The sequence below is a fragment of the Amblyomma maculatum genome, chromosome 3, assembly GCF_055883805.1.
Source record: "Amblyomma maculatum isolate TAMU_Amacu chromosome 3, ASM5588380v1, whole genome shotgun sequence".
Taxonomy (NCBI): Eukaryota; Metazoa; Arthropoda; class Arachnida; order Ixodida; family Ixodidae; genus Amblyomma; species Amblyomma maculatum.
Window position 1 is genome coordinate 20250926 of NC_139346.1, and position 13639 is coordinate 20264564.

The window sequence follows — 13639 nt, forward strand, 5'->3', positions numbered from 1 at the left end:
GAAAGTCTACACACCTCCACTCTATCAGGGGCTACACCGCTGTTACCGCAGCTAAAAGGCGATCACCAAGGCATCTCTGTCATTGTTGATGGCCAAGCTGGAGCTTAGTGTTCCAGCAGGTGGACTGGGCTTGAGTTGTTCTCAGCGTCACTGGCGCTTTGTAATTCGGGCTCCATCCTTGAAGCTGAGGGCAAAAGGGGGGACGGTGGCAGGGCCACCACGCAGCTCTCTATAGACCAGTCACTGGTGTTTTTAATGAAGTTATAACAATAACATCATTTTTATTGCACTCCCGTTTTCCCTTCAAACTGCTGTTTCATTAATCTTGAGCCAGTCAAAGCATTTAGGTTTAGACGAGGAGAAATAAAATAGTGAATGGTGTGCTTTCAGGCTGTCAGTGCTTTCAGGCTAGTAGTATTTCTCTTTCCAACTTTGAAGCCCTTTCGAAATGAAAAAAAAAAAGACCAAGAGCCATGCAGTATAATGTCAGCCCCTTGGGCAGAACTCCTCAAATGGGTTGCTCGCATAGCCGCTCTTTTATTCACATCACAGTTTCAGTTGGTGCAGCAAACACAAGACTCTAGTATACACATTCTTTTCTTCCAAAATGCAAGTCAACAAAATGCAGGCGAGATTCCGATACCAAAAAGAAGCACAACCACACAAGAGGAGATTCACAGCTAACCCAGCAGAAAAAAAGAAAGAAAACTGCTAAAACAAAAATATGGGAGATTGTCTCCCTTGAGCACGGACAGAATCTGAGCCAAGTTGCTCCAGATCCAAAGTTCATCTGGTACACGGCCGATCGCTTCTCACCAAGTGGCCCAATGAGAGGCATTGTGGGTCGCATCCTTTGGCACCCAGTGTAGTTGTGAATGACGATTCTCTGCATTTGTGGCTGATCGGGCATCTGCGTTTGCAGCTCTCGGTTGCAGTGGTGCTCCCATGAATGCCTTTCATGTTCCACCAACCATAAAAGTGCAATGGCACTTTGTCTGCAGGTTCAACAAAGGAGAGTACAACGCACTTCAAGTCTACTTGTGTTCTATCGGCATTGAATTAGATTGAAATGGGGGAGTGAAATGCAAAGAAATGCTGGAAGGTCAAACACTTGAAAAGTACAATAACTGCCTTATAGTACTGATAACCATGTTTACATTATACGCTTTTTGTAGTTATTGTAGGCGTGTACTCATCCACATTTCGTTCAACACTGAGAGTACCCGATGAGAGCCTATGCACACAGACTTTGAGGACAATTTGCGAAGGCAATAATGGCATGCTGAATGCTTTGCGGCCTCCCAACCGTGTCCAGTAGAAAGCATAGAAACTGCACATCCACCACAAAATGTGTAGCGCTAAAAATTCTCCCAACAAAGCTGGTCATTGTCAAAATTGATGGCCAAAAGCTATGTGCCATGCCACCATCATCAGGAGCACTTTTCCTGAGGATGCCATGGCCACAACCACAAAGCCAGCACCACCTCTCAAGAAAGCAGGTGTTCCTCCGTTACACTTCCTCCGTCAGTAAAACATATCACAAACAGCTGCAGAGAGAGCACACTCAAGCCGCAAGAGGGCGCACCTGAGTGCCATGTCAAAGAGAGACTGCAGAACAGAGAAACAGGTTAGGATCCCAAGGGACAATTCCAACATGGGCAACATGTCGCCCATTTGATTGACTGTATCATAACTTTTTGCGTAATAAACCAGGGCTGTTAAGTTACAACTTTGCGATGCATGTTGCAAATCACTGGCACATGTTTTGTCTTGATCCACTCCAGTGAAGCTCTTTTAAGGCCCAACAAATATATAATATTAATAATAATAAAAAGACGACGACCATATCTGTGGCTCTGCAGCAAGCTGTATGCTGCTATGCCAGGAACTACCACCCCGTGCTAAGCCACCCCAGCAGAGCACATGCTTGCCAGTTGCGGTGTGATTGTCACTGCATGTCACAGTGGCATCTCTGGTGACTGTGCCCAACCTCCCTTGGTGGTTCCTATCACACCGGCCGGTAATGTCCCCGGGGGGTATACCAGAGCTCGCCAGCCAGCAGGCGCCGTGCCATCTCACGCCTCAGGAGGCCCAACTCCTTGGATAGCTTCTGCAGCAGGCTGTTGTTTTCAATGGCACGCCGGGAGAGGTGCGGCATCACCTCATCAATGGGGCCATACGGGACGTACTTGTACACCGAGTAGCCTGCCTGGCCTGCAAGGAAGCCATTGGCCAGCCACTTCCACCCATGCATAGCAGCCTCAAATACGCTACAATCTCACTGGGTCATGGAAATATTGCAATGAATAAGGTCGTGAATGAAACAAACTTCATATGCATGAGGAAAAGCACATCTGTTTATGGCTGACGGGAAACATTTAGAACCGTGCCAATACTCAGTGGGCACAAGAGCAACACTGACAGTATGTCATACATGCAGTCCTCTTGCATTTTGCTGGTGTACTTGGCCTTCCTGCTCTGTACTCGTCATCCAGACCCATTACCAGAAGATAACTTCAACTGGGTGAGCTACTCCAAGTGTTTTTATCTGCCCAATTTTAGGAAAATAACATTTTATGTTAGGAACATAAAATTCTAAAAAGTGCTTCCTTAACAAGTGCAAATTATTTTTACCCTAAACTGCAGCAACAAGCAAAAGTGTGAAAATACTGTTTTGCCTGCAACTTTATCGATAGTACTTGCGAGCGGGCTAGTTGGCTATATGACTCCGACAATCTCCGTCGCTGCATGGTTATACACAAACGCAATACGCACACAAGAGAATTAAACTAAGACGTTAACACAGATGATGCACTCGCATCATCCGTGTTAACCTAGTATTGTGCTTGTGTACAACCATGCAGCGCCGAACACAGATGATGCAAGTGCATCATCTGTGTTAGGGTCTTGGTTTAATTCTCTTGTGTGTGTATTGTGTTTGTGTATAATCATGCAGCGCCGGAGGTCGTCGGAACTTTATCGAGTTTAATGTAAAAATTTTCAACAATGTTGCATCTTTTAGTAAGTACATTACGTACCAGGTATTTACTAAGGTAATTGCTAAGGATTAGGACAACCTTAGGCTTTAATCAACCAAAGGATCAAGCAGGATCTCGAAAAGGGTACTCTAGCATTGATCATATCCATAACATAAACCAGGTAATAGAAAACTGCTCGGAATGATTTTGAGATGAAAACTTTTGTATAGCCATCTCAGTAGGTTGTTTTCCATAAGTTACAGGAGCTGTTCATGTGTATTCATATCAGTTTTATTTCCCTAAATTGTTCCATATAGATGAAAATGTGTTGTGCGAAATGTATGATTTTGAGATGAAAATTTTTCTTGTTTAATTAGTATATGGTAGAAGTAACTGTAACCATTTTTCACTGTCGGTATTATGTGCATTTTTATCCTAACAGTGTGTGAAATGACAAACTGCTACTGATACATGTTTTTAATTTTTAATGCCAGAATCTGTGTGAGGGGCAGGGACCTATGTAAGGCTTTCACATAGCCTTTAGTCACTGCCTCCTCTCGCTTGTACGAGGAATCAATAGACCAATTCCAATTCCAATATAATCAGCCCCTATACATAGCATTCATTCACTACGAGAAAGCATTTGACTTGGTTTAAACTTCTGCGATCAGACAGGCATTGCGAGATCAAGGTGTAGGTGAGCCATGAGAAAGTACTGGAAGATATCTATAGTGGCTGCACAGAAACCACAGTTCGGCATAAAGAAAGTAACAAAATTCCAATTAAGAAAGGAGTTAGGCAAGAAGACATGATCTCCCCAGTGCTATTTACAGCTTACTTAGAAGGCGTACTCAAAGATATGGAATGGGCACAGTTAGGCATTAGGGTCTATGGAGAATATCTCAGTAATCTGTGATTCGCTGATGACATTGCCTTGTTAAGTAACTCAGGGGACCAATTTCAACGAATGAATAATGATCTTGACAGAAGAAGCAGGAAGATAGGCCAAAAAGTTAATATGCAGAAGACTAAGTTAATGTTGAACAGCCTGGGAAAGGAACAGCAGTTTAAAATAGGTAGCGAAGTTCTGGAACTGTGGTAGGTGAATATGTATACTTAGGACAGGTAGTGAGTGCAGATCTAGACCACGAAAGGGAAATAACTAGGAGAATGTTGGGATGGAGCGCATTTGGAAGGTACTTAAACATTATAACAAGCAGCTTACCGGTATCGCTCAAGAGGAAGGTGTATAACAGTTGCATCCTATTGGTACTCGCCTATGGGGCTGAAATATGGAGGTTAACGAAAAGAGTTCTACTTAAGTTGAAAACAATTCAGAAGGCTATAAAACGAAAAATGGTAGGGGTAACGTTAAGAGATAGGAAGTGTGCACAGTGAGTCAGAGAAATAATTCAAGTTACTGACATTCTAGTGCAAATCAAGAACAAGAAATAGGCATGGGCAGGGCATGTAGTGTGTAGAGAGGACAACCGACGGTCGCTTAGGGTAACAAACTGGATTCTAAGGGAAGGAAAGTGTAGCAGGGGCGGCAGAAAGTTAGGTGGGCGGATGAGGTTAAGAAGTTTTCAGGGGTCATGTGGATGCAGCTAGCACAAGGCCGGTTTAATTGGAGGAAAACAGGAGAAGCCTTTGCCCTACAGTGGGTATAATCTGGCTGCTGCTGCTGCTGATGATGATGACATCTTTTACATTTTCACTGGTCCAAGAAAATGTGAAAAATTTTCACATTTTCTTCGCAGGGCCACATTAAAACACAAGTGAAATATCCCAGAATTATTTTTACCATTGCATCACTTTCAAGTTGATTTAAATTTTTTTCGCACCACCACCACTGATAAATGATCACAGTTTATTTAAAGAATGCATCAGCTAACATTATATAACTAGCAACCATTTATAAAATTTTGCTCATATTGTTTTGTTACTTTGTATAACCAAATCCCTCTGGGATGCTGTTGGCCCTGAAGGTATTTTAAATAAATAAACATTGGCAATCCCTCACTGCAGTAAGTGCACTGTGACTGATGACCCACATTTAGGTGCTCGAGGGAGGGGTCACAGTTCATGTGTTTTTCCCATCCCACCTGCGACCAAATCGGTGTGGTGGTGTGCCACTCACCCAGGGGGAAGCTGACCTGGTCACACATTCCCAGCAGCTGGCCAAAGCAGACCACTCGGTCGTCGGGTCGGATGCCCAGCTCCTGCATTCTGCAAAGGGGTGCACCTCCATTTTCACCTAACTGGATGGTCCCAAGAATTAAGTTTTGGTAAACCTGCCTGTGCATGCACGCAGACGTGGCAGCACACCCATCTCTGCTGACGCTCCACTGTAGCCAGTTAATGTCGTTCCCTTTGCATTCTGAGACATTTTTATATCTGCTACTATGTACATCATTCTCAGTGGCTAGCACCTAAATATTTTAAAAATCTTGAGCGCCGAAAATATCACGAATTGCATTATACACTATATATAGTTGCAGTACACATACTGTAAAGATTATTGATGCCAAATTTGGCCTTGAAGTGACTAAAACAAATGCATGAGGTGTAGTGCACAAAAGCCATGTTTGGCCCAAACAAGATGCTGAGAGAAACATGACTGAAAAGTCTAAAACGGTGTAGTCAAAAATCTTGGTTTTGGCGGTGAAAATGGTTTTTTTCTTTAATTATTACTGTTACTTCCTGGGAGTGTAAAATAGAAAACCCACCGACTGGCGCAAGCCTGACTACAGATGACACCATTATTTGGAGCGTTACGTGCATTTGAGAATGAGTCAGATGTGCGCACCTCATAAATGGTGCGAATGCTTCAACTAAGGTTTTTAATAAATTAAATTGGCAACCATTTCTAGCTCTCATCTTTTTCTATGCAAAAGAGGAATGATCAATGTACTGGTCAAAATAACAAGGGTACTTTAAAAAGATGACTGCTCTTTTCCCACACAAGTGTCCCTTGATTTTCACTGGGGAAACAACTTACTTCTTCATCAAGCACCAGAATGCATGACTGAATGATGCATGTAAAAGCAGCCCTGCCTACACAAACATTCCACTACAGAGGGCTTGCCTACAATGCCCGATTCGGCCTTTGCTCTTGTTGGGCTTGTTGGTTCATAGTTCGATGCAGTAAAAAGCTGCACAGCAAGACACGGACAAACGAAAGACAGAACGCACACAAACGCAGACTGACAAATTTATTTTGTGAAGAAATCCAAGGCATATACAGTCGAACCCGGATATATCGAACTCGAAGGGGATCGCGAAATAGTTCGATACAGTCGAAACCCGCGATAGCGAAATCTCGAGAATACGAAATTCTCGCCGCAACGAAATATTTCCGAGATCCCGGCAAATGCCCATAGGGGCCAATGTATTTCGTATCTCTCGGTAACGAAACATTTTTGTACCGAAATCCCACGATAACGAAATTTGCTGCAGCGTCGATCCGGCGCTAGCCACCATACCGGTGCAACGCATGTCCTCTGTGATCCGCGTGTCCGTGTGGTTGTTTATCTCGGAGGCTATGTTCAGGGAAGGCAGCCTCGCAGCGACACCATCAGGGGGCGACACTAGATCATCAGCGCTGCACTTTTAGGCCTGCGAGCGGTGCACATGTGTTCGTTGTGTGTGGTGGCGGTGTGTATGAGCAGCAGTCCGCACGTTTGCGTTTGAGATGTCTCCGCCAGCCAAAAAACGAAGATTTTTGTCTCTGCAAGAGAAGGCTGCCATCATTGCTCAAGCAGAAAAAGGCAGGAAAAAAATGGATATCGCCGACGAGTACGGGATTGCGTGCAGCTCACTGTCGACAATTTTGAAAAGCAAGGCAGCTATTCTCGGTGCGCTTGAGAATGGTGCTCGAGCACAGCATAAAACAGTGACGGCTGCGGTGTTCCCGGACGTTGACAAGGCGGTGTTTGCCTGGTTCTGTGAACAGCGCGCAAACGAAGTGCCTCTGTCTGGCAAACTGCTGCAACAGAAGGCTCTGGACTTTGCCTGCATGCTCGGGCATGACCAATTCAGAGCAAGCGCTGGCTGGCTGGGCCGCTTTAAAGCCCGTCACGATATTGTGGCCAAGGTCATTTCGGGCAAAGCAGCAGGAGTGGACCCGGTGGCAACATCGTTGTGGCAGCTGACTGCCGAAGAAATCCTGGGGCAGTACGAACCCTCAGACGTGTATAATGCGGACGAAACGGGTCTATTCTATCAGATGCTGCCTTCGAAGACCTTGGACCTGAAAGGTAAAAAATGCCACAGAGGGAAGCACAGCAAGCAGCGCGTAACAGTACTGTTGTGCTCCAATATGGACGGCAGTGACAAACGGCCGCTTCTTGTCATTGGCCGGAGCAAGAAGCCCCGCTGCTTCAAGGGGAACCGCACGCTGCCTGTCCAGTACACCTCGAACGGGAAGTCATGGATGACCCGTTCAATATTTTCCAGCTGGCTTGAGGCCTTCGATGCGGACATGAGAAAGGCAGGCAGGTTGGTGAGCCTTTTTTTAGACAACTGCACCGCCCATCATGTTGATATTTAGCTCACAAACATGCGCTTGTTTTTTTTTCCGCCCAGGTGCACTTCTGTTGTGCAGCCACTCGACCAAGGCGTCATACGAAGTGTGAAGTGCGCCTACAAAGAGAGGCTAATTCAGCGTCTCATTCTTAACCTCCATCACAAGCGCCCCACCAACGTGGACTTGTTCATGGCGCTTGAGATGCTGGCCACTGCATGGCTTGCGACGCCTCCGACCGTGATTGAGCACTGTTTCAAGCATGCGAGCTTCGCCCCCACCCAGCAGACATCATGCGTGAACGAGTCGCCAAATGAAAGCGTGCTTGAAGAGACACTTCACGATGACTGTGCTGCCAGTGCAGTGCCACAATTGCTGGCCAACGCATGGGGTGCACTTTGTGCTGTCGACACCTATGTTGTTCCAGATGGCCTCAGTGTCGATAATTTCGTTCGCGCTGATGACGACGTAGTTGTCCATGAAGAAATGACTGATGAGGCTATCATCAGCAGCGTGTGCGAAACTGACGACACCGAGGACCAAGGTGCACAACATGGAGAGACGGTAAACCCGAACCCGAGGAATGTGTTGGACGCCTTTGACACGATCTGGTCATTCTTAGGCGCACACGACGACGACGTGGCAATGGATCACTTCTTGCAGTGTGAGAATAGAACCATGAAGTTGCTGCAAGGCAAGGCTCGGCAAACTAAGCTGACTGACTTTTGGCAATAAATTTTCTTTTTGCGGGCTGTTTTCTATCTTTTCTGTCTCATTTTCGCGGCAACGAAATTCTCGCGAAAGCGAATTTTTTTGCTGTCCCCGGCGATTTCGTTATTGCGGGTTTCGACTGTATATCGATAATTCGATATACAAAAATCAGCTTGTGATGGCACTTACGATACGAAAACACGATACCGTATTTGTCGCCTAATCAACCCACTCGCATAATGAACCCACCCTCCACTTTTGCACCCGAGAATTTGAAAAATAAAAAATGCGTTGACCGGCTCGCTCACATGCAAGCGATTGAGCGATCTCAGCGACAAGCGGTAGCGACAGAGCGAAAAATTTCAAACTTCTTGGAACTGTGTCCCTCTTGCCGCTCTCGAGCCACCGCGACAGCTCAATACAAGGTTTCTGTGTCGCTGCGGCAGAAATCGCGAGCGTTTTCGCTTGCATGTCGATGGCGCGCATCACTCCGTTTTGGTCGTCGCATCCGCAGCTCATTTCTTGGCAGCGTGCCAAGATGCTGCGCAGAGATAACGTCAGGTTTATCTTTTTATAGCTCCTACGGTGGCGGGGAGCGAACTTGGCGGACTGCCCGTGATGGCTTGATTGCACAAGCCTGTTCGATTTATCACGCCGCGCTTGGGGCGGGCGTCAGGATCGCAGCAGCCTGACTGCGTGCTTCCGCTGATTCATACATGTAAAGATAGACGGCTCCCGCAAAAAAAAAAAAAGCCTGCCGCTTCTCAACGTCCGCAGCCGCCATATCTTACGCTACGTCGCGCGTACAGTACAACGGTAAGAAAGATTGACTCTCGAAAAAAAAAAAAAAGAAGAAAAACAGAGAGCTGCCGCTTCTTAACGTCCACAGGCGCCATAGCCACGTCAGCCGCCGCGCGCATTGGGTTCGCAACACACGCTGGAGAAAGCGTCCGACGTCTGTCTTAAAACGGGCTGAGCTGGCTTGGCGCATGCGTAGCGCGTGCTGAAGGAGAGAGATAGCTCAGCAAAAGAATGGGCACACCCACGCACATGGCTTGCAAACGTCATGTGTTGGCGCGCGGGAAACGATAACTGCAGATGCGCGCGCCTTTGGGGAATGGGCGCAGCGCTGTCCAGAACTGTCCCCTCTCATTCCTTCCGCGCGTGGCTTGAAAACGTTACGCGGCAAACGGCCGAGGGTGATGCGATCGTCTTCGGGGAAGGCACACTTTCCAGTGAGTGGTGCGGAGTTCGATATATCGAACGACCGGTGAAATTGAGTTCGATATATGATGCGGCTTTCCTATACTTTTACATGGGATGTTCAAGGGGATATTCCGTGAGTTCGATATAACCAAAATTCGATATATCCGGGTTCGATATAACCGGGTTCGACTGTATACGTGATCTCCACTACTATCTAATCACAAAAAAAAGAAAAGAAAAAGAAAGCAGCACACGAAGAAGTGGCGTACACAAAAAAACACGAAATAGCAAAATTCTGCTGCAAAGATGATAAACTTAACTAGGGCCGGCCCACTAAGTAAACCAACAAAAAAACACGAAATAGCAAGATTCTGCAGCAAAGATGATAAACTTAACTAGGGCTGGCCCACTAAGTAAACCAACAAAAAAACACGAAATAGCAAAATTCTGCAGCAAAGATGATAAACCTAGGGCCGGCCCACTAAATAAACCGACTAAGTTGGTTTACTTAGTGGGCCGGTCCTAGTTAAATTTAATATCTTTGCAGCAGAATTTTGCTATTTCATGTTATTTTGTGTAAGCCACTTCTTCGTGTGCTGTTTTCTTTTTTTTTTTGTGATTAGATAGTAGCGGAGATCACGTATATATGCCTTGGATTTCTTCACGAAATAAAGTTGTCAGTCTGATTTTGTGTGCGTCCTGCCTTTTGTTCATCCGTGTCTTGTGCAGTTTTTTATTGCATCTTCTCTGTGAGTCCTGCTGTTATACTCGCTGCTGCAGTGCTGGATGCACAACAGAAGCACACCGTACATTTCGCGAGGAAAGATCCTAGGTAGTAGTGAAGCCATCTTCTCTTCACATGCATACCATTTCAAGAGTGCACAAAGAGTGTGTGGTGACAATGCTAGCAAAGGCATGACTACCAGTGAATTCTCATTCTGTACTCAGTCTGCTTCTAAGTGAACAAACTATGTAAGTGAACAGTCGCAGCACTAGTGATTCTGCACCGATGGCCTGGATTGAGGACTCGACGTACATTCTGCCCTGCAGTGCAAATATTGCTAGCCCTGTGTCAGTAAAAAGCAGACTGTTCTGTTTTCCTTTCCAAATAGCCTGCCTCACAGCCAGGGAAAAAGAGATATGTTCTGTATGGTGGCGGTATAAAGAGCTAAGCAAAGATGGCGAGGGGACAAAAGAGATCTATACCGACATGACGCCCTAAGAGAAGGGTGTAGTAAACAAGACCAGTGTAGGCAATTGGAAGGGACCCTCACTTGTTCACAGTGAAGCGAATGGTGTCCTCGTTGTGGGAGGCCACCATGATGGCGATGCTGCGGCGTTCCTTCCCTTCGACCACCTGGCGCAGGCACTCGGTGAGCGTGCGGTAGTACATGGCGTTGGTGTCCTCGTACGTGGCATTCACTGGGTCCTCATAGCCCAAGGTGCGCGCGCGCAGCCGCTCCTGCTCCAGGTAGGCACCGCGCACCAGCTTGGCACCAAAGAAAAAGCCCTGGCGCCGCGCCAGCTCCAGGTCGCGCACCACGTGGTCGTAGGCGGCACGAAGATAGCACTGGTACGTGTTGAACACGATGGCCTTTTCCTTGTTGTACTTGCGCATCAGCTCCATAGTGATGCGGCTGATGGCCGGCTGGAAGTAGGTCTGCTCGGCATCCACCATCACGCGCACGTCACGCGCACGTGCTGCCTGCATCACAAGGAGCGCACACAGTCTGGCCACCAGAAGAACAACACAGGTAAAAGTTTAGAAAGCCCCACACCACAGGAATCAAACACTTCCCGGTAAGGCAAAGTCCTTTGCAGGCTTTAATCATAAGTGACCAGGAATTAAACAAATACATAGCGGAACTGTAGAAAAACCATGCATACAGTGGTAGTCCAGCCAAACCGAAAATAGCAAATATATTTCTTTCTTTTTAGTAAAGAAATAAGCCCCAGATATTAAAGCACACACTTAGCTTTTATTCACTTCAGATACTCATTATTTATGACCAAAGCAGCCTGTTAGGATCTCTTGTTCCACACGATGTTGCTTTGTCCTCAAGCACCACCATAGATTTCTCCTTGACATACTATATGATGTCGAAATTCTCCTTCAACACAATGGATGTAATTTTGGAAGTGTTTATCTTTTGACTATACTTTTGATAAATCCCGCGGTGATGGGGAGTGAACTTGACAGAGTGCCCGTGATGGCTTGACTGCACAAACTCGGTTCGATTTATCACGCCGCGCTTGGGGCGAGCGTAGTCAACATCCACAAAATCATTGGAAAGCGCGATAGCTGCAAATGCCGTTTGAAGCAAATAATGCTAAATGTCGGTGTCATGGTCACAGCTGACCGCATGCTTTCGTTGATTCATAGATGCAAGAATAGACGACTCTCGCAAAAAAAAATTGCCCCTTAATTCTTAACGTCCGCAGCCGCCACAGCTTACGCTGTGCCGCACGTTCAGCACAAGTAAGGACAATTCTCACAAAAAAAAAATTGTGCTTCTTAATGTCCGCAGCCACCATAGCATACACTACGCCGCACGTTTAGCAGGACAGCAAGGATGAACGACTCCAGCAAGAAAAAAAACAAACAAAAAAACTAACTGATAAAGGACAAACGAGGCAAGGACCTCACTGAAGCCTCAGAGATAAAGAAGAGGTGGCAGGAATACACAGAAGAACTGTACAAGAAGGACCCGAATGTGCAAACCCAATATAAGACGGTTGTGATTACTGATCTCGAGCCGGGCATCCTGAAGAGTGAAGTTGAATGGGCCTTAGCCAGCCTTGCTAAGAATAAAGCTAGCGGAATTGATGGCATTTCAGCTGAGTTGCTTCAAAACTTCAACCATGGCGCTGTTAACATTCTGTATACATTATGTCAGCAAATTTGGACAACCCTGCAGTGGCAAAGGATTGGAGAAGGTCAGTTTACATCTCCATTCCAAAGAAAGGCAGTGCCAAAGATTGTTCCAACTACCGCACGATCGCGCTTATTTCACATGCTAGCAAGGTGATGTTGAAAATCCTCCAAGGAAGGCTGCAGCAGTATGTGGATCGGGAGCTTCCGGACGTGCAAGCTGGGTTTCGCAAGGGCAGAAGAACTAGAGACCAAATTGCCAACCTTCGCTGGATCATGGAAAAAACAAGAGAGTTCCAGAAACCCATCTACTTCTGCTTTATTGATTATGCGAAAACGTTTGACTGCGTAGATCACAGCAGATTGTGGCAAGCTCTCCAAGAAATTGGAGTTCCAATTCACCTCATCTGTCCCCTCAGGAACCTGTATGAAGGGCAAGAGGCCACAGTCAGAACTGGGCATGGTCTTACTGATTGGTTTCCAATTGAGAAAGGAGTGAGGCAAGGCTGCATACCGTCGCCCTGCCTATTTAACCTATATGCAGAGTGCATCATGAGGAAGGCCGGTCTGGACGAGTCTTCAGCTGGAGTGAAGATTGCTGGAAAACATATCAACAACCTTAGATATGCGGGTGATACCACTTTAATGCAGAAAGTGAAGTGGAACTCAAGAGACTTCTGATGCGCGTACAAGAAGAGTGAAAAGTTTGGGCTTAAACTGAACATTAAAAAGACAAAGATCATGGCGTCTTGCCCTATCAAGTCCTGAAGCATCAAGGGACAAGAAGTGGAAGCTGTGACAGATTTTCTCTTCTTGGGCTCCAAGATTACCTCGGAAGGAGACTGCAGCCATAATATTAGGAGACGCCTGCTTCTGGGAAAGAGAGCAATGGTCAGCCTTGACCGCCTAGTAAAGAGCAGAGACATTAGTCTGCCAACCAAGATCCGTATAACTCGTGCTATGGTCTTTCCAGTTGTGATGTATGGATGCGAGAATTGGACTGTGAAAAAGGCTGACCGCCGAAGAATTGACGCATTTGAATTGTGGTTCTGGCGAAGACTCTTGAGAGTTCCTTGGACTGCCAGAAGATCAAATCAGTCGATATTGTCGACCATAAACCCTGACTGCTCATTGGAGGGTCAAATTCTAAAGTTAAAGCTCAGCTACTTTGGTCATCTGATGAGAAGAGAGGAGTCGCTGGAGAAAGATTTGATGTTGGGAAAGGTTGAGGGTTGCCGGAGAAGGGGTAGACAGCGAACGCGATGGTTAGATGGCATCCTCGAGGCACTGCAGATGAAGTTATGTGATGTTAGGAAGATAGTGAGAGACCGAAAAGCATGGCGTGAC

At 46.3% G+C, this 13639-nt stretch overlaps 1 protein-coding gene across 2 annotated transcripts in view; it reads right to left on the bottom strand.

Moving 5' to 3' along the window:
* Positions 1-236: 236 nt before the first annotated feature.
* Positions 237-13639, bottom strand: part of LOC146194312 (proline dehydrogenase 1, mitochondrial-like) — an 85709-nt gene continuing 72306 nt past the window's right edge. For both annotated transcript variants that reach the window (XM_084597346.1, XM_084597345.1), the window contains exons 8-10: positions 10695-11125; positions 5119-5207; positions 237-2214 (exon numbers count right to left, since the gene is read on the bottom strand). In XM_084597346.1, coding sequence (XP_084453472.1) covers positions 2009-2214; positions 5119-5207; positions 10695-11125 — 726 coding nt within the window. In that variant the 3' untranslated portion in view covers positions 237-2008. The remainder of the gene's footprint in view (positions 2215-5118; positions 5208-10694; positions 11126-13639) is intronic.